This window comes from Osmerus mordax, chromosome 13, assembly GCF_038355195.1.
Source record: "Osmerus mordax isolate fOsmMor3 chromosome 13, fOsmMor3.pri, whole genome shotgun sequence".
Classification (NCBI taxonomy): domain Eukaryota; kingdom Metazoa; phylum Chordata; class Actinopteri; order Osmeriformes; family Osmeridae; genus Osmerus; species Osmerus mordax.
Window position 1 is genome coordinate 6,812,592 of NC_090062.1, and position 24,785 is coordinate 6,837,376.

The following is a 24,785-nucleotide window of genomic DNA, read 5'->3' on the forward strand; positions in this document are numbered from 1 at the left end:
GGCCTTATACCCCAGATGATCCTTTGAATATAAACCTGGTCAACATTCTTCATGTTTATACAGGTATATGATATGATCATTTGAAATGCTTTATGGGTTTTTACAACATTTCTAAATTAAATAAGAAAATGGGAGTTAGACTAAGCAGGTCTTAGGAGCGTTGACATAGGTTGTAAGAAGATCTAGACCTAGACTAGTCACTTGCTCTCTAAGGCCCTCTTTGACTCTGTCATAGTGGAGCCCAGTTCTAAGTGTCTCTGTCCCAGGGAGCTGGATAACATTGTTACCTGTCACCCTGCTCTCCTATTAGGATTCCCCAGCTGCCCTGCTGTGCTTTGTCCTCCCTTGGTTTGGGAATGACATTGCTCTGTCTGTTTTATCCTGAGATCGCAGACAAGCACCATTGGGATGCTGTGAGTGGCTGTGCCTTGGCAGCAGCTATAATTGCACTGTCATAAAGCTGATGGGATATGTGGACTTGTGAATCAATAAGAATCACTACTGGCCCTGTCTACTCTGACAGGCCAATCTGGGCAAATACCAAACCGTCTTCTAGAACTCTCTCTCTTACTCTTCCTCTTTTGCACTATCTTTCTTCCTTTCTCTCTATTGGTATTTTTCTCTTTCTTTCCCTCTTGTTCCCTCACTCACTGTCAGTCTCTCTTGTTCTTTTCCCACAAAAGTAACCTTTCCCAAATAGATATTTCACTCATTGAGACAGTCATGTCACCCATAAGCATAGCTTCCATACTGGCAATTTTGTCAGATCATCTTACCCTGTTAGCAGTGGTGGAGTCTAATAGACTTGTTGGAAATATAATTTAAAAAATGATTTACTGTTGGTAGAAAAGAACATGGTTCATATAATTTCTTTGAGATTTATTTCTGTTTGCATGTCATTTTGGCACAAACACTCATGTGACTTAATTTTTCCCACCGAGCTGTAAATACTGTAGCTCTATTCACAGACTGTTTCATAACGGCGTTTAGACATTCTTCACCTGGTGCTGCAACTTTCCATATCTTCAGATTGTATTTTTAAACTAAGCATGCATTCAAAACCAAACAGAAGCTTCGGGCTCAATAGTAACAGTATGCTAGAACTTGGAGGAAATCTAAAATCCTGGATTCAGTGGTAACACGTGATAACAATCTATCAATATTGGATGAGGTATTTCAGTGGCAGTTGACATTTAAGATCCATCTGCCACAAAAAACATTCTGACCACAAATATGCCACTACTTGCTGCTACATAGATCCAGACTGTGAAGCTGTCCCTCTAGAGCTGATCTACGGTCATTCTGTTCATTGATTCCGGCCTAACCGTTCCCATAGAGACCCCCAGGAAACCTCTCTAAAGCCCCTTTAGCGGCAGCACTTTTCCTCCCAGAGGGGTGGGCTCTGAAAAGCTGCTCTGTCCCTGTCTGTGCTCATGCCCAGCCGCAAAAGCATGCAGCAAACAAGTTAAAAGGGAGAGGTCTTACTTAAATGCAATTATACAGATCACTGTGGCCAGTGTGGCTGCATGTTGTGTGCCCAGTTCATCAGAATTTAGGCCGTTTTTATACTGTCTCTTTCTATGGATTGTTCATTTGAAAATGAGACTTGTGTGTTTATGAAAGGAGTTTTTGGAAATGCACGTCTTAGATACTGCAGATGTTTTGACACCTCAAATGAATCTAGTCTTCTTCTGTTATTTCCAGATGCTTCTATCTGCTGTTATTGACATTGATTGACCTTGTGTGGTGATTCTTATTGATTTATCTCTTAGAGAGTTAATTACCTTGCAGGAGGCTTTCTGGTGGAATGATAGGCTGGACAGCCTGCTGCCCGCTTCATTAAAGTCTAATCTTTATGAAGTGGGATGTTTAGACTGAAGAGCGAGGACAATTTAATGGTAATTTGATCAGAGCTTGCCCCCGCTGGCATTGAAAGAACTGCAACCTGATATAATCTACCATTGAATTTTTTTTTACTGTCCACAGATCTCCTCAAGCAAACTTATAATCTTACATTCTGGTTGCCTTTAGGTGACTGATGAAAAATTTGTTTCATGAGTTGTGAATTTCACAGAGGCCCTCAAAGATCTGTTGAGTTTAGAAAATGAATGAGAAACAGAGCATAATGAGATTATGTTGATATGAAATTGCATAGCATCCCAAACTGTCTGTAAGTAAGATTGATTTATCTTAATATCATCTCAGCTGCAGGGTGGGGCAGGAATTATAATTACTTCTCTTGATGTTATACAACACTATAGAATGCAGCTCATGAAAAAGTTGTCCGCACACTCTGAAATCGACAATGTCATACACAGGGCTACTTAAATCTACATTATAGACCATATATGTTCCAGATAACCCTTCAGAACACCGATTCTGTTTGGATACAAACATGGTCATTTACTGCTTCAGTGTTGTAAAGATTCCTAACACAAGATGGCAGCACAGTCATTATTGCTAGGTTCCTTTTCCAGAAGGAATAAATACAGAAGAATTAAAGTTTTATTGATGATCAATAAATCAATACAGGCATTGGTATAGTATATCCATTTGTTCTGGTTTGTTGAACCCCCATTAATGATTTAAGTGAGATGACCAAATAGCATGTCAAATCGGTATGTTAGTCATTGTCAAATCAGTTGTCAAGTTCATGCATAGCCTGTAATTACCCCAAGGAAACCATTGATGTATTTAATAATCACATTCCATTTGAGTCACAGCAGGGTTGTTCAGTATGGCTCTCACAGATCCCGAAAGTATCTCTGTTTGAAGAAATAGATGATTTATTGGCCAGTGACACATATCCACCTGAGAACTTCAAACACAAACCTGCCAGCCTGCCAGCTCTGCCTGGTTAATGCCAGGACAGAGAGCTGCCAATATGGAGGTCTCTCTGCACCATGTTCAGAGTTTAAGTATACTGTATTCTAACACACAGACACCCACAACCTCCACACACACACACACACACACACACACAGCTCTATACCTACACACCCTAGAAACCACAACCCTAATACTTTCCTGCCAATAGCTACTTTGTGGGAAACTCACTCTGTAGTATTGAATTGCACACTTTCTCCTGGATTTTACCTCGTTATTATGAAGAAAAGAGGTGGTATGTGTTAACGGCCAATATGAGACTTTTGTTGACTTCCTTTAATCCCACCCAAAACACATAAAAGAGAGTAAATAAACAGTTTGCTGGAATAATGTTTAATAGATGTTGCTGTCGAGGAATAAAGTTCAGGATGGAGTGCATGTATAAACAAAAGCCTTTATCAACTTTAATACTCATTTCTGCCATTAATTACACAAGTAAAACAACAACCCACCGAGCTCTTGATGCCATGTACCAGAGACAGGTCAACTGCTGTGGACACATTTCCAACATGAAGCCTGTGAGCAATAGCAGCTTCGGTACGTTGCCTGTGCATGTGTAAACAGGTTGGTCTATGAACCCTGTGAGATCTGTCTGATGTGACAGCACCCAGGTGAACACATCACCAGCCTCAGTAGTGGCTGTACAGTAACTATATGGTATTCCATCTGCTCAGACCCAGCAATGGAAAATCGTTTTAAACTATATTTCTCAGATTCACGGGAGGTTTCTGTTTACATTTAGTGTGTTTTCTGAATGGTTTACCATCCTACTGGGATCTGAAAGCATCCTAAACTTCATTCTACATTCTGTTCTGGAATGAACAGCTTTATTCTACATTCTGTTCTAGAATGAATAGCTTCATTCTACCTCGGTCCGCCACAACTCTTCCCCAAGTCACCATTGTAATGACTCTGTGTTGCCAGTCACAAGGAGCTAGGGTTTACCAAACTTGTTCTCAATAAACTAACAGACTACTTCCTGGAATCTGATATCTCAACATGCTGTTAAAACAATGTGTTTTGTCACACTCTTACATCATCTCTGTTAATGCCCACCCTGTCCACAAGCTGCTTCTCTTGATAAGATGTCAGAGCTAATCCTAACTGTCTTGTGGGTTTAGTTTGTCCATGTTGCATCGGTTAATTACATTTTATGTGCATTCCAGCTAAAAGGGATAAGGATTAATGTCTCAATGACAGCATTTGTGTTGATGGTAATACTCAATGATGGCAAATCAGCAACACATTATTCATTCATTTCAGAAGAGTAAGAGAGAGAGAGAGATGGAGAGAGAGAGAGAGAGAGAGAGAGAGAGAGAGAGAGAGAGAGAGAGAGAGAGGAAAAGACAGAAGGGGGAAAGAGAAGGGATGGTAGAGGGAAAGAGAGTGAAAGGATGAGGGTTTTGTGATAGTTTTGTGGCAGTTTGAAGGTTCTGTGATGAAGAATCTGTGGCAGTTTTGTGATAGGAAAACGGAATGACAGACCTCATAAGCAAAGTATATTTACTCAGTCAGCTTCTTGAATGTACAGAAGCACTTCAGGAGAGGCACAAGTATGATTTCATGTCCACTGATTTCATGCGCCGCCCCCCTTCCGTCCCCCCTCCCACGTAGGGCATTGATCTTTACTTAGTAAGTTCATTTGTTAGGCGCTTGTTTAACTCAGTTGGAGTGAGAGCAATCAGCGATGCCACTGTTCTGCTGCCAGAGACGTGACCCTAACCGGGAAGAAGCCTGGAGCATGACATCTCCCTGCGAGCTCTTCGCGCAGGTTGGAGAGGCGTGGCCCTGTCAGTCCTCAGATGCGCGGTCTCTCCTTACCTCTGCGTTTTGCGGTTAGAGGCTGCACTGAGATGGGACTCGCCATTGGTTACTGTACTTACAAATACCGGAGTACTTTCACGGTGCAAGGGATCACACTTTCTAACTTTTTGCGCCATTTAATTACAGTTGGCCAGTCAGTGAATTTCACTTGGACTACTGGCTAGAAGACGATGGACACATGACACATGAGAATTGATTTGGATTTTGCGATTTTTATGAATTTCCAAATATTGGAATAACTGCTGCTTTATTTTAAAGTTAATACTGTTGGACTGATTTCGGTCATCAAAATGATCTTATTTATAGTGTTTATTTTTCCAAGTTTAGAACTGTGTCAGTCTTTGCCCCCGAGGAATGTTTACACAAATCACTGGGCTGTGCGTATTGAAGGGGGACACGAGGAGGCAGACAAACTTGCTGCTAAATATGGATATAATAATTTGGGCCAGGTAAGACTCAGTTTGCCTGTTGATCACTTTTTTTTCAGTCATATTTATTTGATTTGATTAACAGTGTTTTGTCTGTAGGATAACCTTGTGCGTCTCTCTTTGCTTTTGGAAATGTGAATCAATAATGAACTGTCAGACACACTACATCATCGTAGAATTATAACTGGAATTTTCCATATAAGTAAAAAAAAAATTCTGATAAGCGATGGAAGTACTTATCTTAGTAAGGAGTTAAAAATAGAGATTTCTTGTTGGCGTCACTTCAAACACACCGATTTCCTCACTGCATCGCTAGTGTGCGCTACATGGCAAACACTGAATAGAGCAGTGCATTCAGTGAGTGATCACATCCTATATCCTACAATGGATACAGTAAGGATCTGGAAAACGATATAATAAAAACTCTGTAGATCACTGAGATTTGATTTTTAAGAAAAATCTTGGATTTAAGATTGATAAAAAAATTGAATAAAAAATACTTATTGGAGTTCCAGGGAGAGCATATCTACAGTTCAAAGACAGTATTCAGAATCAGAATCAGAATTCAGCAGAAGGATGAGATAGGAAAGACTGAGAGTAAACTGTCATAGGCCTAAACATTTCCACAGCTCTGGGCCATATAAGCACATGTGCTGGAATTCATGTGTGTATTGAGATCATGAGAGAAGAATGCTTTCAGGTTCATTTTCTTTGCTTTGGGGAAGATTTTGAATGGAGATCACAGGTCTCACATGGTTAAACTTCTGGTATCAGACAGGTACAGTGTTATGTGTTAACTGTATTCAGTGAATCATAATTTCTTAACTACAGTATATTACCTAAAAATATAAACCATAAATAAATAATGAAACATCTTCCCTGTATGTTTTTGTGGGAAGGGAATGGCTCCAAGGGTATGGCAGATCCAAAGTTTGCGGCTATAAATTCCTTCTGTATGTTGCTTTGGATAAAAGCATTGGCTAAATGAACACATTATTATTGTTGTTTTTCTCATTGTATTGCTTTGGTTTTCTGTCTTCCAGATAGGAAGCCTGGAGGACCACTATCATTTCCACCACAGCCACGTGGTGCGCAGAGCTGCCTTCTCCTCCAGGGGCACACACAGCTTCATCCACATGGACCCCAAGGTGAGACCCTGGCCCACACAGAACACATGAACACCTACATGGGCTGCAGTGCATATTGGTTTTGTTAGAGACGTGTTACAACACAGCATTCTTTCATTTTTACTGCGAGACTAGTAGAGTTCAAAGGAGTTATGTCCAACGTTTACACTGTGATCGTAAAATAAATTCTAGATACAGCTGTCAGACTGCTTGTACTCATCTGTCTGTCCACTGACATTCCATTGTCTGACTTTAATTTAAAAAAATGTACCTCAGAATTCAGAAGCAGAATGCCAAAGGGCAGATTACTCTATTCCAACGTCCTGGGGTTCTGATAGGGGGTAATTGTGGGGGGACATTCCCCTGCGGCCTCGAAGCCGGTTGAAAGCAGAAAACAGGCTGTTCCGAGTGCTTGTTCTCTGGCCTCTGGGCTGAGATTATCTCCCAGCATCCTGGATCTCCGGAGTAATAAAACCCAAAGCCCACGTCCTGAGGAAAGGCAGAAGAAGAGCCTTCCAGATCATATCTTCTGCTAAACCCTGACTTTAAAATGAATGGTTGGGGAGGATGCCCAGGAAACCAATTTGACCAGTGTCAGCCCTCTGATGGGGTTTACCCAGCCTGTATGATTTCATCACCTCCATGATGTAATTTACGTATATCGAGAAATGTGGCGTCTTCAGGATTTCTCCACCAACTTCCTCATCTGACCTAAACTGTTGATTTTATGAGGTCCACACTGCACAGCCAGGTTTTCTATACAGTGCATACTATGCAGTGGGTTGGGACCACTTTTAATGCACAATTTACCCAGAATATGCTGCACTTAGTGAGGAAGGGTTTGATGGTCATAATCCCTCGCTCAACCCTACAACATTGCACTACTTTGGAGGCTGCTGTAAATTATTGTTAAGTATCAGATTGTTATGAATCTACATGTGAATGTATTATGAAAGCAGATCTTGGTCTGTCTCCTTGTTAGCCAACAGTGTGTGTATTTAATGGATATGTTCAAGATGGAAAATTTAATTTGTTTGCTAACGTTCTTTATTGTAAACACTAGTGGTCATTTTAAAGTTCATTACTCTCCTCCAAGGCCCCCAGGCTAGCTGTAGTGTCTTTGTGCTCAACCCCTCAGCATATGGTTTTCTGCAAAACAGTCATTCATGATGATCTCTCCTCAGGGAAGACATCCACTGTGTTCTGGTAATTGTAATGTAGGGAAATAACAAAAGACTAATTTACACGGGCTGAGGAATTTCTTTATTAGGCCTTTGCAAACGATTTCTTTTCTCTTTAAATTTCAAATGATTTTGGTTAAAAAGAAGTTAATTACTCTAAATTTCCATTCCATTATCAATGGCTCTTAACAATTCAGGCATATTCTGGGATATTCTGCATGTATATGGATACATTACATATAAATTAAGCAATAGCTCACGACTGGTCATTGAATATGGTAATTATGTTACTGCTAAGGGGCATTAGTTGGCCCGATGCAAAAATATACAGTAACCCTTCCCAATCTGTCTTTTTACCTTTGTGATTCCCAAGGTATCCTGGTCAGAGCAGCAGATAGTCAAGCCTCGGGTGAAGAGATACACCAGGAATGACCCCAACTTCATCCACTTCAATGACCCTAAATGGTCAAACATGTGGTATATAGTAAGTAATAAGAACATTTCTTCCAATCACTCTTGTCCTGTCTACAGACTCACAGCAGCAGCGCTTATCTACCATAACACAACTCAAGGAACGAATGGCTCCTCAGACCATGACTTGGCTGAAGTTCCACTCCAATGTATGCCATTAGGCTGAGCTGCTAGCGTCTTTCCCTTAGTTTAGTGCTGCACCTTCTCTTACAAAGTAGTCTCAAGATTCTGAGAGTCCCTGTTCTGCTGTGACATTATCGATCTTGATGTTTAAGGTGCACCCCATGTCTTAGCAGCACCAGTCTAATGGAAGGGGCCTCTGCTGGTCTAGCTTAGCTGTCTGAGAATTACTTAGTGTGATACTTTGTGATAAGTTTTTCTTTAATGAACTCAGGTGTGAAATTGTCCCAACAGCCATTGTCTATCTGTGAGAAGAGGTGTTTGTCTCAGGGATTCAGGGGGCAGGAGGGATTAGACAGACCATCAGATGGAACAGGCGATGAGCTAATAGAAAATTATTCACTACCTGAATGTGCACTACATGTCAGGAATGAAACCAGCACCAGGGCCCACTCCTGCATTCTGCAGCAGAGCCGGTCTTAAGCAGACAGATGGCCCATAAATGTCTCTTCCATCGCTTACGGTGTATATTTCTTATTGGAGTCTCTAAACTTGGAGCATTGAACCTGAATACTAAAAGGTGTATCAAGGGCTGAATCCTAATGGGCCTCAGGGAAATCAGAAACATTGGTGCAGATTTCTGTTCTCACCAGGAGCCTTCTTTGTCACATTGTCGCAATTTCAAAGGGCCTACTTGGTCTCACAATGTCCTCAGACTCAAGGACAGACAAACGCTTGCTGTTAAATAAAGATGACTTCTCTGTCTGACTGTATGGTGGGCACTAGTACTTCTGACACATGATGGATCTCCCTTCAGTCTGATCAATGACAGGGAGGACGGCGGCACATTCAGCAGGGCATCATCCAGCTGTGTCTCCACACTCCCGTCATATCTGTTGACTTTGTGTTTGTCCTCCGTTCTCCTCATCAGCACTGCACTGATAAAAACAACCGCTGCCGCTCAGAGATGAACATCCTGGCAGCCTGGCAGAGGGGTTACACTGGCAGGAATGTGGTGGTCACCATCCTGGACGACGGCATCGAGAGGAACCATCCAGATCTTGCGCAGAACTATGTGAGCGCCTCCATGTCCCTATGCTTAAACCTCCCGACCTGGAGCATGGATGCAGGCGTGTCTCCAGAAGAAAAGGAAGACATTACTCTGTGATGACAAATCAGTAGAATGAGTAGAATGTAAAAAATAAGAAAACAATAACCCTAACCCTATAGCAAAATGTAATTATACAACATTAAATATATGATTATACAATTATAAATACACTTTTACTATTTTATGTTCAGGCTTACTTCTGGTTTTCTATTTCCTCATAGAAGGCATATATGCAGTATTCCTTCACTAACTCTACTTTGGAGAAAAAGGAGGAAAAAGGAGAGAGTCCTGTTAAACACCTAGCTAACATGGGAGTTATCCACAGAGCATATACTGTGGACTGCATGGAACAAAAACAGGCCCAGCACTGGTAGTGTTTGTGGAGCCTATAACACCCACCAATGTAGGACACAACCTTGTCGTAAATAAATTTCATTTCTGTGTCTGACACCTTGGATTACAGCTGTAAGTTATAGCTGGTGTTGGTTCCAATTTATCACTTGTTCTCTAATAGCACACAATATGAGATATGACTGAAAATCGCAAAAACCAGGGCAATATATTTTCTTTCCCTTGTATGTACTGTGCAAGCTATGATTTGTTTTCTCGTTCTATTTCTCCCTCTTGCCCTCTCTGTCTTTCTCCTGTATTTTTTCTCTCCTGTTCCCGTTGTTCCTAACCCCCTCTGTCTGTCCTTTTGTCCAGGACCAACTGGCGAGTTATGACGTCAATGGAAACGACCCTGACCCAACCCCACGCTACGACTCCAGCAATGAAAACAAGTGAGGGTCCTCCCATTCTTTTACCCATCCTCCCTCTGCTCCCTCGCCCCTTTATTCCATCAACCGTCTATCCATGCGTCTTTCTATCTATTTCTCCATACTTCCATCTACCTCTCAATACCTCCATCGAGTATCCTTCCATCCCCCCAACTATCGCTCCATCAATCTCTCTATCCCAGTGGTAGGTTGACAGGCAGATCTATGTCTTTGACCAGTCATCTCATGGTACCTTTCAGGTCTGTGTGCTGTTTGAATGTGCTCAATTATTATGTCCTTCACTGAAAAGGTCCGGGCCTTTCATGTTGGATGTGGGTGGGAATCTGTGCCCCGTCTGCACTGCAGGGGTACTGTCTGCATCTGAGATCAACAGACTGACTAATGAACACTATCAGTTGCACAGAGGACTTTGAAACATGCCAATGTCAGCAGCCCCCGAACACCACTCACAATCTAACACTGAGCCTGGGTGCTGCTGTCAAGTTCATTTCCCTGGCTGTCTTTATACATATCAGACACTCAGGATCACAGTGTCAGTTGGACAGAGTAAACTTTTTTCCTCAGCCCTTTTCTCAGTTATTGTTCATGGTGCATTTCCTTGTTATCGTTGAGCTATTGCCTTACTGAATTCCCTTGCTAACCAACTTCAAATGCTGAGAATTCTATCCCCGTCTGGGTTGTTGGCAGCAATCAAACACAAAAGGTCTCAATTATTCTTTTTTATATACCTCGACCGCTCTCTCCAAGCTAGCGCACGATGCAATTCCCCTTTTGGTGTGGAGGTGGACCTAATTTGGAGCAGGGAGAGAAGAAATCAATTAGAGAGAGAAATGTCTGCATGCCGGTTTGTCACCCAGCCCTGAAGAGATGAGTTCACTCGATGCACCTGGCCCGGGGTGGGATAAGAACATGTTAGTATTCAGAGCACCCATGCCCATGCCAAACCCCCTCCCCTACACTTTGTTCATTAACAGGCCTAATACCAGACGAGGCCATGCAAGGCTTGCTATTCCACTTCATCCAGCCCTTGCTTGGCCACACACAGTTTTATATCAGCCGTCCAGCTGATCGTGTACTCTACCCTCATTTAATCCCCCCCCCCCCACATGCCACAGACACACACCACACACGCACTACCCCCTTCAACAGCCGGTTGAAAAGTAGTTGTGCTCTTTCCCCAACTTCTGCTCTTGTTCCACATCTCTCAAATGGGCTAAAGTGTCGTCTTTAATGTTCTGTAGCACATCATCGTCACTTCTCTTTCTTTCACACTTTCACAATTTGCCAGACTCAGAGATTCATAATAGTTTCTTGTCACCTTGGTTGATTGGATTTCTGTGAAGTTCTTCTTTTTTCCAACACTTTTTCAATTAGTCGTTATCTGCCTGCATCGGCAGGTAACCTTGGGTCTGAATCAGCTCTCAGGTGTGTTAGCTGACTGAGATAAAGAGATATGGTAAAGAGACTGCGAGTGGCGTCCTCTGAATAATCATCCACCTGCTGAGCCTGTGAAGAGAGGATAACCTTTAACTCTCTCCAAAGGAGCCCCGATTACTTTATTCCACCCGTTATGTGATATGCAAATAAGCTCTTGGAGTGGGTGCTGAAATAGGTATCGAATTTGAAAAGTTTCGGACCCAACTTGTGCTTAGCAAGCATCTGGACACAGCTTATCTTGTTGATGAATGTGCATTGTGTGCCATCAATAGAAAACCCCTGTAGGAGTTTAGCAAGAGTTTGCCTTAACAGTAGGACTAATTGGTAAACATGTCACAGTCAACTCTGAAGTTCTCTGACATAGAACTGGTGATGTCGTACCAAACAGAAGAAAGGTGGATACATACAGTAACTGTGTTGTTCTTTCCCTCTCTTCAGACACGGGACCCGATGTGCTGGCGAAGTTGCAGCTGTGGCCAATAACTCCCATTGCATTGTGGGAATTGCCTACAATGCACGCATTGGAGGTAAAGTCCTCTTTGCCATTGCGGTCTCCTCCTAACCCTTCACTCTCTCTCTCTCTTTTACTTTCTTGTTCTCTCTCTCATTCTCTCTCTCTCTGTCCTTTCTCTTTCGTCTCTTAACTAAATTATTCTGCATGTGTGCACAGGATTAACCTTGAGTTGTGCTGCTCTGCGTGGTTTCTCTCTGGTCCAGCTCTAAGCTGGTGGCTGGAGAGTGTGCAGAAATTCATGCATTCACAGGACATTAATCCCCTCGGCTGCTGTGGTGTCAAATGTCCAGGGTTTTTAATCAAAAGGTGGAATTTTAGATGTGTTTGTGTTTGACGCAGCTGTGCATTTCTCTCTCATGCTTTCGCTCTCTCTTTATGTCTGTCTGTCTTTCTTTCTGCAGATGTCTGGAATAGTGCCATTACAATACAGTACCAGTGTGCTGCAGTGTTTGTTTAATTTAATTAATTAGTCGATGGGTGTTAGATTAGATTCCCTTTACCTCATGGAATTGTACGCCAGGGTTCCTGCCCATAGCCAAGATCCAGTTATGACTTCATTCAGTCAAGGCTTCCATAGTAATGTTCTGTTGGGACATCTGATTGTTCCAATTAAATCTGTTGTTTTTATTTAGTGAAGGCACTTTGTTATTATGATGCAATCAAAAAGCATTATTAATGAACGGTGAAGTGAGGTTTTATCAGAGTGGCGTTGTGACGGTTTAAGATCTCACAGCGCTCATCCATCTTCCTTCATGCCTTCCCTCGGCCAACATCATCCTTTTTCATCAAAGCCTCTATTCTGATTTGGATGATCTTCTTTGGGTTGAACACATGGCCCTGCCTTGTTGTGTGCTAATGCCAAGAGGGGAGAGGTGAAAACCTTCAGTCTTCTAGTTGAGCTTTTCCTAATGAGAAGCAGTGAACACAGCTCTCATCACGCGTGTCACAGTCTCCACCTCTCCCTGCCCTGATCCTCAGGGCACAGCTTCAATTATTTCCCGCTGTTGTGTAGAAATAAAAAGTGACTTCTACGAGAGAAGTAATTGATTGCTGGAGGTGCTCTGGGCTGCACAGTGGGGCTGTTGTGCTATTTGTTTTACAGAAGCAGGTTGAGGTTGTTTGTGCTGTTTGCATGTCCCCCGGGGCTTCTGCCTGGTGTTTGCACGGCTCGATGCATTTGCCCTCTCCTGTCAGTCACGGGAATCAGTCACTGTCTAGAACAGGACGCTACTTCGGGAGTGTGTACCAGCTCGATAGTGTGCAGAGTTATTCAAACTGTATTTGATCTGTGCAATTTTGTTTTCCCCACTAGCGTAGTTAAAGGATTGTCCTGGATTACCACCCTGTGTCATTTCCAGTAAAGTTTCCATCCTCTGCCAAAAGCAGAACATAACAGCAACTCTTGTCCAAAGAATGCTGTGGAAGACTATGGAGGTTAAGGGTTCATGTTAGCAGTATGGCCTCTTTAAATTCTTTGCTGTTTTCATTACCTCATTAAAGCCTCTGAGACAGCATTAGCATTGTCTTCACGGACCATAGAAAGCACAGCTTCTCCTTTAGTGGTTGGAAAAATGTGCATGATCTTACAGAACCTTGCAGACGCAGGCTGATAGTCCAAAGTAATGGCTTCATTAAAACAATAGTTTATTGACTGCGTTTGTAACAGTGTGAAGTGGGGGAGTGGGGCTGTTTTGGCAGAGGGCCAGAGTAAATGTTGTTGATCCAGATCCAACCTATTGCAGTGTTTTGCCCAGTCTCAACAGCCTATTGCAGTGTTTTACTTCACCCCCACCATCCTGGGCTCTGCATCCCTGTCTGCCATAATTAGAACTGAACACACATGACTCAGTTGCCATAGCAGGACTCATCAAAGCCATTTCTGTTTGCTTTACTCTATTTTAGAACTTTTGGAATCAATTTTGGTATGAAATGGAAGTTATATAGGAAGTAGTTCTGATAGAGAGATCCATTGATCCTCGGCCCTTCCAGGAAAGTGTTTAATACACCGTACACCTAATGGAGGGGAAAAACAAGCCAGAGCACATAGCCTGAAGTATGGCACTGTTTCAAAGTTAGCCGGCTGCTCATTTCCAGAAACTCACTAATTCACACGCACACACAAACAAACACACACATATACACACACACACATGTACACGCACACACATATAAACATGCACAGTACAGCACAACACGGTATTACAAAGGCGTAGCTGTTGATTAAACAGTGTTGGATCTCATTCGCTGTTGAATAAACACATTAACTGTCACAACTCCATATGTGCTTTTCTGTCTGTGCCACTCTAATTGCTCATTAGCACATTCTCTGCTCCTGCTTCAGGAAAATGGAATAAAACCCCTAACAGCTGTTGCTGAGAATAGCAGGGAAAGGCGAGGCACCTGCAGGCCCCTATGTAACTAATCATGCTCATTGGCACCGATTTTCTAGCTTGTAATTGACGGAAATTGTTTTGCAGAAGACACACAAGCAGCCTTTGTTTGCCCTGATTTATAATTAGTTCTGATGCTTCGAACTTTCTTAAAAACTCCCCTTGTCTGCTCTCCGGGGACCAGGCAAACTTACACTTGGGAGTTGTGTGTGTGTGCTGTTGGGGTGGGGGGGGGGGGTCTCGAACAGTCAAGCCTTCTAACAGCCATGACAGAGCAGTCCCTTCTCCCGTCTGCAAAGCTGGAGCAAAACGGTTCGGCGTTTAAAAATGAGAGAGTAAGACCCTAACACACAAACTCCACAAACAAGCAGAAGTGTGTGACCGAGGCTCTTACAGAGGATGAATATGGCCTGATTGTCCGTGTTACAGTTTGTTTGCACAATGCACTCCGAGTGCCCAGCGGTAGCCTGGCAACAAGAGCCTCTGATTGCAATTACGCCGTTGGTTATGAATGTGCCAACTATCTAAGGCGACGGTGCTTTCAGGTCCTGGTATGAGTGTTTCCTCCTAATGACTGTACTTTAGACCTGCTCTGATGTGGTCTGAGGAACAGGCTTGCTCTTCTGGGAGAATGAGGCTCAGGATCACAGGTCTTCTGTGGGCTTAGGTATTCGGATGCTGGATGGAGATGTGACAGACGTGGTGGAGGCCAAGTCTCTGGGCATCAGGCCTGACTACATTGACATCTACAGTGCCAGCTGGGGGCCAGATGATGATGGGAAGACTGTGGATGGACCAGGGCCCCTGGTCAAGCAGGCGTTCGAGATGGGCATCAAAAAGGTTCATCCCAAATCATTATTCACTTTGTTGATTTTGATTGAATTGTTGATGAAAGGTGAACAGAGGTTTTTATTCACCATACTGACCAGGGTTGTGTTTCCCGAATGCGTCGTAAGCCTAAATTGATCATAGAATCCATCGTACGACGATTCTTAGTTTTACGGGCCGTTCCCAAAGACACCGTAGCTAAAGTGTCTCTTGAAAATTCGTAGCTCTTGAAAGTGCATAGATTAGCTTACTCCTTACGAGCATGTTTGGGAAACGCACGTAAGAAATTTCGATGGTTTCGTTATTTTGCTCGATCGTTGCTACGATCCATCGTTATAGAGAAACGCAGCCCAGAACTACATCTTAATCCTGATGATGTCTGTGCTTTGCTCTGACGCAGAGCTGTGTTCTGACCTTTGACCACCCTCAGTGCTACAGTGTGTTCTTGTCTTGCCTCCCTCAGGGTCGGAAAGGCCTTGGCTCCATCTTTGTGTGGGCGTCGGGTAACGGCGGTCGTCAGGGAGACCACTGCTCCTGCGATGGCTACACCAACAGCATTTACACCATCTCCATCTCCAGCACCACGGAGAACGGCAACAAGCCCTGGTACCTGGAGGTGTGCAGCTCCACCCTGGCCACCACCTACAGCAGCGGAGAGTTCTACGACAGGAAGATAGTGAGTGTGGTCATGTCCCAGCCTGAGGCTGTGTACCCTCTATTCCTGGATACCTGGTGTGCAGGAAGTTAGCTCTCCAACCCCATTAACAACACAACTTTTTATATTAGTTTGCTGGTTGATCAAAATGTGCACATGCTGTACTATTCACATGGGCACACCCTGCCATGAATAGTACACACTGTGTATTTAGTTTCAGCATCATGCCATCCTTCATTCGGACATTAGAAACCACACACACACATACATACACACACACACACATACAAACAAACACACACACAAATTAATATTCATCCCACCCTTTCATATTTTGCATGTTAGTAATGTCCTCTGGGATAGAGCACGGTCTACCTTGCCAAATGCCAGACATGTCACATCCATCAACTGTGCTCAGGTTGCGTCCTGCTTTACAGAGATGGCCACTGTTCACTGGAATTATGACAACATCAACAGCTGTGACACAGCTCATAGGCTCTAATAGTTACTCTCTACAATTCATCAGTTTGATAGGATACATTTCTGCTGTAGTAGGCCATGCCAATATTGACTCTGACTTATACTTCTGATGGCTTTGTTTTGTAAAAATAACTAAGTATTTATTCTGTGACATAAGGTGTGATGTTTCTGCTGTAGAATTTGCGGGTTAGGGTTACACAACTATATTTTTGTACCTGTCAGATGTTTTGGGTTGACAAGATGACATTTGTTCACTCCCAAGACTTGACACCTAAGGTGTGTGTGTCTGTGTGTGCATGTGTGGCAGAAAAGGTGCTGAAGATTATGAGGTTTAACTTTGCTCATCAGCGACTGTGGAGTCTTTCTCACGTTTTGTGGGAAGGATGGGGGAGAGGAGGGGAGATGAGAGGGCAGGTGAGAGGGCAGGAAAGACGGGGTGACAGAATACCTCTCCTGCATTTGTAATAGACACGGAGGGAGACTCGAGTGAACACTTCTGCTTTAAGTGCCCAGCAATGTGAACAGCCTGGGGCTCTGTACTGTCTTTCTCTTCCTGCCTGTGCCTGTGGTCCAGGCCAGCTCTGTGGGAGTCCTGGTTAGTCATCCACAACCCAGAAGCATAATATTTACAGAGTGTGGTAGAACCTGGTCTCTAGTGTAGAGCCCAGGGCGGAGGTCTGAGCCTGGTTCTGGGAGGGAGGGAGGGAGGGAGGGAGGGAGGGAGGGAGGGAGGGAGGGAGGGAGGGAGGGAGGGAGGGAGGGAGGGATGGAGGGAGGGAGGGTGGCGGAGAGTTGCCCTCTGCCCTCCTCCTCTCCCGTCTGTCATGTTCTTTAACAAGCCATGGTTATGCACTTCAGCTTTAACAGTCAGTGGCTGTATCCTGCCCCAGAGTCTGAAACAGCCACTTCTCCTTGTCTCCTACCACTCTGTCAAGACTCATTGAGATGTGACTCGAGTGTCATCTCCTGACCGAGACACAGAGAAAAAGGATACTGGAGTTCATTTAGATGTCAGAGACCAAAAGAAAACAAGTTCAATGAATTACCATTAAAAGGTAACTTGTGTAAACAGCATTCTTCACAGACTTAATTATTCAGTTCTACCACGCTTTCCCAGATCAAGTCAACCAGAGCATTTGGAATTGTGTCAGTGTGGATATAACGGACTAAACAATTTCCCTGGCTGAGACCTGCTCCAGACCGATGAGGGCTGATGAATGTGGTTGTTTCGCAGGTCACCACAGACCTGCGTCAGCGCTGCACTGATGGCCACACTGGAACCTCCGTCTCAGCTCCCATGGTGGCCGGGGTCATCGCTCTCGCACTGGAGGCCAAGTCAGTAACCCCCCTCCTCCATCTTCCCGTCTCCCCACCTCCCTCTGTCTTTCATCCCTGTCACCCCCCCTCTCTGTTCCCCATCTCCCTCTCTCTCTCTCTCTCCCTCTCTCTCTCTCTCTCTCTCTCTCTCTCTCTCTCTCTCTCTCTCGGAAAAGTTGAAGATGTAACCTTTTATTCTGTATGGAATGATACTGTGTTTAGCCTTTTGGTAGATAGAGGCCACCCCCAAATGAAAACTATGGGCAATGACCAGGCTTAGGTAAACAGGAAGATCCTTATCTTATCTGATAAAGATTCATATTTCTTACACCAATACAGGCCCATTCAGGTCTTCAACAGAATAGTTATTTAAGCAAAGACTCGAATAACAAAGGATTTCAACGGTAAAGTACTGCAGTAATTGATTCCACAGTAAATAGTTCAATACACAATTGGTAGATGTATGCACAATTTAAGAACAACCTACTCAGTCACAAGGCACTCAATCTTACCGTATCTCCTCTTGACATCCTACTGTAAGTGAAGGTTGTAGGCAGGTAAGGTTGAATTTCGCAGCTGTGTAAACATTTGAGATGCAGTTGGTGTCTCCTCTAATACCGTTCTCACGTAACGCTGTGTCTCAGCCGAGTCGTGACATCAGGGCGTGTTCTGTGTCCCATCCAGTCCCCTGATCACCTGGAGGGACGTTCAGCACCTGCTCGTCAGGACCTCCAGACCTGTCCACCTGAAAGCCAACGACTGGAAGAACAACGCAGTCGGACACAGAGGTACCATCCTACACACTCCTGACCCGCGGAGGACTGGAATATCTGAGATCTTAAGCCATATTCAATAAATAACATGAGTCTCTCAATGGTCCCAGCCTCAACATGAAAGCTGGTTTTAATTTGAAAATATTGTCTGGTTCTGGGCTTGTTTTTTGTTTTGCTTTCACAAGTTCCTTCTTTCTCACGGCCACAGGCTCAGGACTCACATTCAGCTAGGGAGAAAATAGAGGGATAACTCGATCACTTCTTCTCAATCAGCCGTCAGCCGTCTTGACGATCTTAAGCCTTGAGAGAGCCTGGATAAAACCTGCTTTTGCTATAGAGCTTCCAGAGACCAGTGTGGATTACTAGGACTTATTTAAGTAAGGATTTTCTTTTTAGACACCGTCTGTTTAGTTCCGTGTTCCTCGCTCTCTATCCTCAGTTAGTCATCTGTATGGCTTTGGGCTGGTGGATGCTGAGGCGATGGTGGTGGAGGCCAAGAAGTGGAGGAAGGTCCCTCCACAGCACACCTGCACCAAGGCGTCGGACAGACGCACCAGGTGAGGGCGGGGGGGTGGTGTGTGTGTGTGGTTTGGGGGGGAGGGGGGGTCTGAGGTCACATGCCCAGGAAGGGATGGGTGTGGTTTAATTTAGAGACGTGTTTTCGAGAGAAACACTGACTTAGAGGTTGCTCATGTTAGAGGTGATCCAGTACAGTCCTAGAGCCGCACAGGTAAAGCTGTTCAAGTCCAGCGTTAGTAACACAGGTCTGGGGAGGTCTCCCTGGCGAGCGTTAGTAACACAGGTCTGGGGAGGTCTCCCTGGCGAGCGTTAGTAACACAGGTCTGGGGAGGTCTCCCTGGCGAGCGTTAGTAACACAGGTCTGGGGAGGTCTCCCTGGCGAGCGTTAGTAACACAGGTCTGGGGAGGTCTCCCTGGCGAGCGTTAGTAACACAGGTCTGGGGAGGTCTCCCTGGCGAGCGTTAGTAACACAGGTCTGGGGAGGTCTCCCTGGCGAGCGTTAGTAACACAGGTCTGGGGAGGTCTCCCTGGCGAGCGTTAGTAACACAGGTCTGGGGAGGTCTCCCTGGCGAGCGTTAGTAACACAGGTCTGGGGAGGTCTCCCTGGCGAGCGTTAGTAACACAGGTCTGGGGAGGTCTCCCTGGCGAGCTCTAGTGCTCTACGTCTCAGTATGGCTCCAACAAGAAACCTCTTTTACTAAAAGCTGTAATATCTCCAAAGTGTCACACTCCAAATTAAACTCATCTGTATTGTCTATCTGTCATCCTCTTCAGATAGAGAAGCGAGGCCAAATTGTGTCTTGATGAAGTGCGTTGATGCATTATAATCATTCACTGAGGTCATAAATTACCCCCCCCCCCCCCTCACGATGCGCCCCTCAGGCACCCTCTCATAACAGCGACTGTTGTGATTCAGTGCCATAAATTACACTTTAATATTCGAAAAGTAGGTCTGATGATAATGCCCTGTGATTAGAGTCATTTATTTTCATAAAGAGGCCATTGTTAGTAATTGGAGCAGGTCTAAGTATTATGAGGTCATACCTTTTATAGGGAGCACAGCTCTGCTTTCAAAGGAAGACAATGTGAGGCGATGGGACTTTCACAAGCACACAGAGGCTGTGGAGATTGTGAAATACAAACAGAGTTGTTAAAGTCTGATGAACTTCATCCTTTGCTTTGATCTAGCCAAACAGCTGTAATTCTACCCAGCCTGGGACCTAAGAAGCACTCAGATCTTGCATTTGGTGAGGTCTATGTATTGCTGAAAGAGTTCCATCAGCTGGCAAGCATCTGGTTTAACCTCATAGTGGACTATTGTCTCTGAAGATGTATGCATGTGAACGGAATTAATAGACCTCAATGAGAGACAGTTGATGTTTCACAATAAAAGCAGCTTCTTGCCTTCGCCTGTGTTAAGGGAAAGTATGTTCTGTGTAATGTTTTCTTGTTTCGGAGTAATGATGAAACTCCGTCTGGGTTGATGACCAGCATGCACTTGAGAAAAACAAGATGGCAGTTGTTTGTTTATTTCACCATTGGAACGTCATTTCATACCACCCAGAAAACGGGAAATAGCAAACGTATGCCAGCAACCCACTCAGGCTTTAGTCAAGTGACTCGGTATCTGTCATGGACAGATACCGAGTCACTTTGCATTTAACGTTTAGGCTTTTTACTCAGACAATGTTGCTTTTTAGGTTGCCAGTGAGAGCCAAGAGAGAAGACTCTGTTTCCTAGAAGTGGAAACTTCTGAGAGCTCTCCAGATAATGGCTTTGTAATGGACTGAGCTGTTCTGTAGACGGAGGGATGGATCTTACGGGCGCACAGAGGGAGCCTGGCTGTGTTGTGTCAGCCTCACACCCTGCAGCTCTGCTGTTACACTGCATGGTCTCTGATCACAATATTTAGAAAGATGGACCTTGTGGCAATGTGTGAAACTCCTCATACAGCAATGTGAAGGAAATGGTGACAGCGCTGAGTTTTTTGTGACCTTCTCCTGGATAGACAGTGGTTGTGAGTGACCGTCAGCTCTGTGGTTGAAAATGGTGACCAGAGAGAGCTGTTGACCAGTAAGTATTCTGAGATTCACAGTGTGATAACCTCTGCACTACATTTCTGTCACAGAAATCCATTCCCAGGTTCACATATTTAATAAGACCAGTTTGAAAACAGCATCTAAAATATTGCCTGTGTGCGTCTGCCTTCTGTTTGGCCTGGTTCATCACTCAGGGACTGATGCGTCGTGACTTCAAAAGTTAGGTGTTGGCTTCCGTGTCTTCTATTTATTGTGTCTCCTTGGTTCTCTGAACCGGTGGTCGTCTCTCAGCAGTGATCCAGGTCGTCTACCCCTCTGTCATCTCCAGCAAGCCACAGTAGACCCCTGCCTGGTCGCCTCTGGTTTGTGATTGAGCTATGGGGTTGCGATCTCTGACTCGGCGCCTCATCAACAACAACATACATGTGTTCGAGCTGAAAGCTAAAACCAACAAACTGCGCTTTCAGGAAAGCACACAGACCGCAAAAGCACTCTCCTTCTGAAATTATGGGAATAGAGTTGAGTGCATTTTTGTGGTTCACCAAACTAGAATTCTCATGACACAAAGACCAGCTTTACAGCCCCTTCATAGTCCTTGCAGAAATAAGAAGCTAGAATACTGAGAAACAATCAAAATGCTAATGTGTCTGGCGCAGGGGTCTCTCTGCTGAGTGTGAGGGGCTGGGAGTCACACCCCGGTGGATGCTCCTGTGCTGTGAGCTCCCAGCTGGTTTTAGTATGGGAGCTCTTATTCAGTTAGACTGGAGGGGTTATGAGATTAAACTCATAAATAGTGCTCTTTATCTGCATGGTTATGATCTGGTGGCCCCAAGGATGAATTGCTGTTCATCTCAGTTCATATTCCGATCAATATCCCAGTGACATGGCAGCTTCTGCAGCGCTGTGCTGTACAGGGCTGCAGAGCAATAAGACAGCAAGTTGCACCTTGTCCAGGAGATACTACAATGTTCCAATCTTACCTTTAGTTTTTGTGAGATGAGTAGTTGAAATATGTGTAGCATAGTTGAGCCCAGCTAATCAATAAAAATAGAACGATTTGTATACGTTTTTTGGAAAGAAAAATCCTAAAAAGTTGAAAGTCTTTGTATGCGAGTAAGTTGAAGTCTGAATCCTCAGTTGGGCAGGTGGTGAGTCTGTGTGAATGACAGTCAGAGAGTCTGAATGAACATCTCAGCCACAGGCAAACTATGAGAGGGCTTTGAAACGTGAGGCTCTCTACTTAGCATTGATTGTCGGTTGGGATTTTCTAAGGACAATCTGTCCCTCGGTATTACAACACACACACACACATACACTGAATAGGGGGGCCTCGCGGCCTAGATTTTGATTTTGATTTGCCTGGAGCGGGTATGAATCGATTGGCTATGCTGATCCACCCCCATCAAATAGAGGAGTGGAAAATATCCTGACTGTGAGTGGGGGGGAGGGTTTGAATTTTTTTGTGCATGTGACAGTCTTTGCAATGCTCTACCAGTGCTAGCATGTGAGGAAATGTGTAAGTGTGCATGTGGATGTATTTGACTGTTTGTGTGTGTGTGTGTGTGTGTGTGTGTGTGTGTGTTTGTGTGTGTGTGCACATGTGAATGTATATTTGCTTGTGTGTGTGAGAGAGAGAGAGATGACATGTGCGTGTGTGTGCTTTTCTGTCCATCTGCGTGGGTGTGTGTGCATACTGTTCGTATGCAAGGCCAGATGACGCATGATCTGGAGGAGGCTGAAGTTCTGTGCTCTCCACATCTGAGTCATTCCGTCCATCTGGGGGTTGTAAACACAGCAACAGCAACGACTTTACATTGGTCAATAAACAGAAGAGAAGCTTTAAATCTCAGAAATACACAGATTACTTTAATTGATTCTCAATGTTTGTCAGGGAAATCGCGCATGTCCATGAGCTTTGAACACTGGGACCAAATGAGGACAGCAGGGTGTAACAGCTGTAATGGCCAGTATTCCCTGACCCTGCCCGCCTCTGTGCTTTCCAGGTACATCCGCGCGGACCAGACTCTGAACAGCACCATCAGCACCTCGGGCTGTTCCGAGCAGGCTGAGCAGCACGTCGGCTATCTGGAGCATGTGGTGGTGCGAGTTCTGATCGCCCACCAGCGCAGGGGAGACCTGGAGATCAACCTGGTCTCTCCCTTGGGGACGCGCTCACAGCTCCTGGCCAAGAGGTGAGCGGATCACTGTGGTTCTCACTGTGCACACAGGCACGCACGCACACACACACACACACACACACACACACACACACACAGTGTACACAGCTCATAATAACTGGGCAAAAGGCAAGGGCAGTGTGTGGGGGAACTGAAGCATAACCAAATACTCCAACAGCCCTCAAGGGCCCCTCAAACTGAAGGCCCCTCTGATCTCTGTGCTCAGATCCCTGTCACACTGAGGTCTCCCCCTCATCACTCACTCCAGTCTGATTGTCTTGTTTACCCCCCGACCACCCCCACCCCTCTTATCCTCTCCTCCCCCATTCTGTCCCTCTCCCTTCTCCTCTCCTTTCCATCCTCCCCTCTGGGGCTCACAAACCTCTTAGTTGGTATTTTATCAGTGTTGTTTGGACCCCTGTTACGGCCACACATAGCGACTGCATGATTGTTATTCTCACATCCTCATGAATAAAACAAAAAAAAAAGTATATTCTGTAGTTTAGATCTTTTTGTATTTTGGTTCCTTTTTTTGTCAGGGGAAATCTCAAAGCTGAACATCAAACGGTGTCAGTGTGCGATTGTGAGACTGCTAGTCACCAGGGTCTTAATGATGTTAGGCAGCTTCAGTTAGCAATGTTCCTGCAGCCACCAGCTCTTTCGGTCCCGCTTGTTTTCATCTTTGTGTCTCGCTTGTTGGGATATTGTGTGGAAACCCTCTGGTTATTCCTTTGCACAATGTCATTTTATTTCGAGGCACTTTTTAATTGACTCTCTCCGTCTTCAAGGTCTGACTTCAGATATGTGACACAAAGGGCTTTGTTCAGTTCCAACTGGCATACCGATAAGTTGTCCCTCAGCAATACAAAACAGCAGAGTTGTGAAACGTAAAGCCCAAAAATACGGTCTAAATTAATATGTTAATATAATAAACATTGTCTCTGCATTGACACACATACTCACCCACACACTCACCCACACACACAAACACATTCACACACTCACCCACGCATTTACTCACCCCCACACACACATTACCCTATCAAGAGGGCATTTACTGATCTGGGACAGCCATTTTGTCTGTGGTTAGCTTGCTGAATTGATGAAGCATCCTCTTCATTAAGTGGGGAATGAGGGTGGTGGGGGGTACTGCCAGGAAAGACATTTAGTCTGGACATCGGTGGTCCATCTATCTGAACCATTTACACCCCCCCACAAACCCCCCCCCACATACACATGCCTCGCATGCACAGCCACCAGTGAGATTTAGCTTTTCATTTTCTCCCAGTGGAGCGGAATGGTTCAATCCTCTTGTCCCATTAAGTACAAGCATGCCTAGTGCCTGTACATTGCTCTGTAATAAACAAAGCTAGTGTATCGCTGAGTCGTCTACACTGGCCAGAGCTCATTTGGAGCATGGGCGGGTTGCCAGGTTAGGTTGGATGTACACTACAGCATTTCTGTTGCTGAGTATCCCCTGGGGTTGGGGTGAGGGGGGTCTATTGGTGTAATCAAATGGAGAGCAGATCAAAGACAAATCTTCCCATTGCTGAGGAGAAGAGTTATAGAGCAGTGTAGTACCCTGGAGCGGCATGTGGCAGGAACACAGATAAACCATGCTCGGTTAGAACTCGCTTCTACTACATCTGTATAGCAGGTAGCTAATATAGAAAATCTTCTACAGACAGTGAGATGTGATCCTATGGATCCCTGTCAGAAGCGTTTGATC

At 44.6% G+C, this 24,785-nt stretch overlaps 1 protein-coding gene across 1 annotated transcript in view; it reads left to right on the forward strand.

The window, feature by feature from the left end:
- Window positions 1-5,000: 5,000 nt before the first annotated feature.
- pcsk6 (proprotein convertase subtilisin/kexin type 6) overlaps window positions 5,001-24,785 on the forward strand; it is a 28,251-nt gene continuing 8,466 nt past the window's right edge. Inside the window, exons 1-12 of the mRNA XM_067248790.1 lie at window positions 5,001-5,159; window positions 6,182-6,286; window positions 7,820-7,930; window positions 8,969-9,112; window positions 9,854-9,930; window positions 11,803-11,891; window positions 14,936-15,108; window positions 15,560-15,772; window positions 17,466-17,566; window positions 18,233-18,336; window positions 18,761-18,878; window positions 22,883-23,071. Of these exons, the coding sequence (XP_067104891.1) occupies window positions 5,001-5,159; window positions 6,182-6,286; window positions 7,820-7,930; window positions 8,969-9,112; window positions 9,854-9,930; window positions 11,803-11,891; window positions 14,936-15,108; window positions 15,560-15,772; window positions 17,466-17,566; window positions 18,233-18,336; window positions 18,761-18,878; window positions 22,883-23,071 (1,583 nt within the window). The remainder of the gene's footprint in view (window positions 5,160-6,181; window positions 6,287-7,819; window positions 7,931-8,968; window positions 9,113-9,853; window positions 9,931-11,802; window positions 11,892-14,935; window positions 15,109-15,559; window positions 15,773-17,465; window positions 17,567-18,232; window positions 18,337-18,760; window positions 18,879-22,882; window positions 23,072-24,785) is intronic.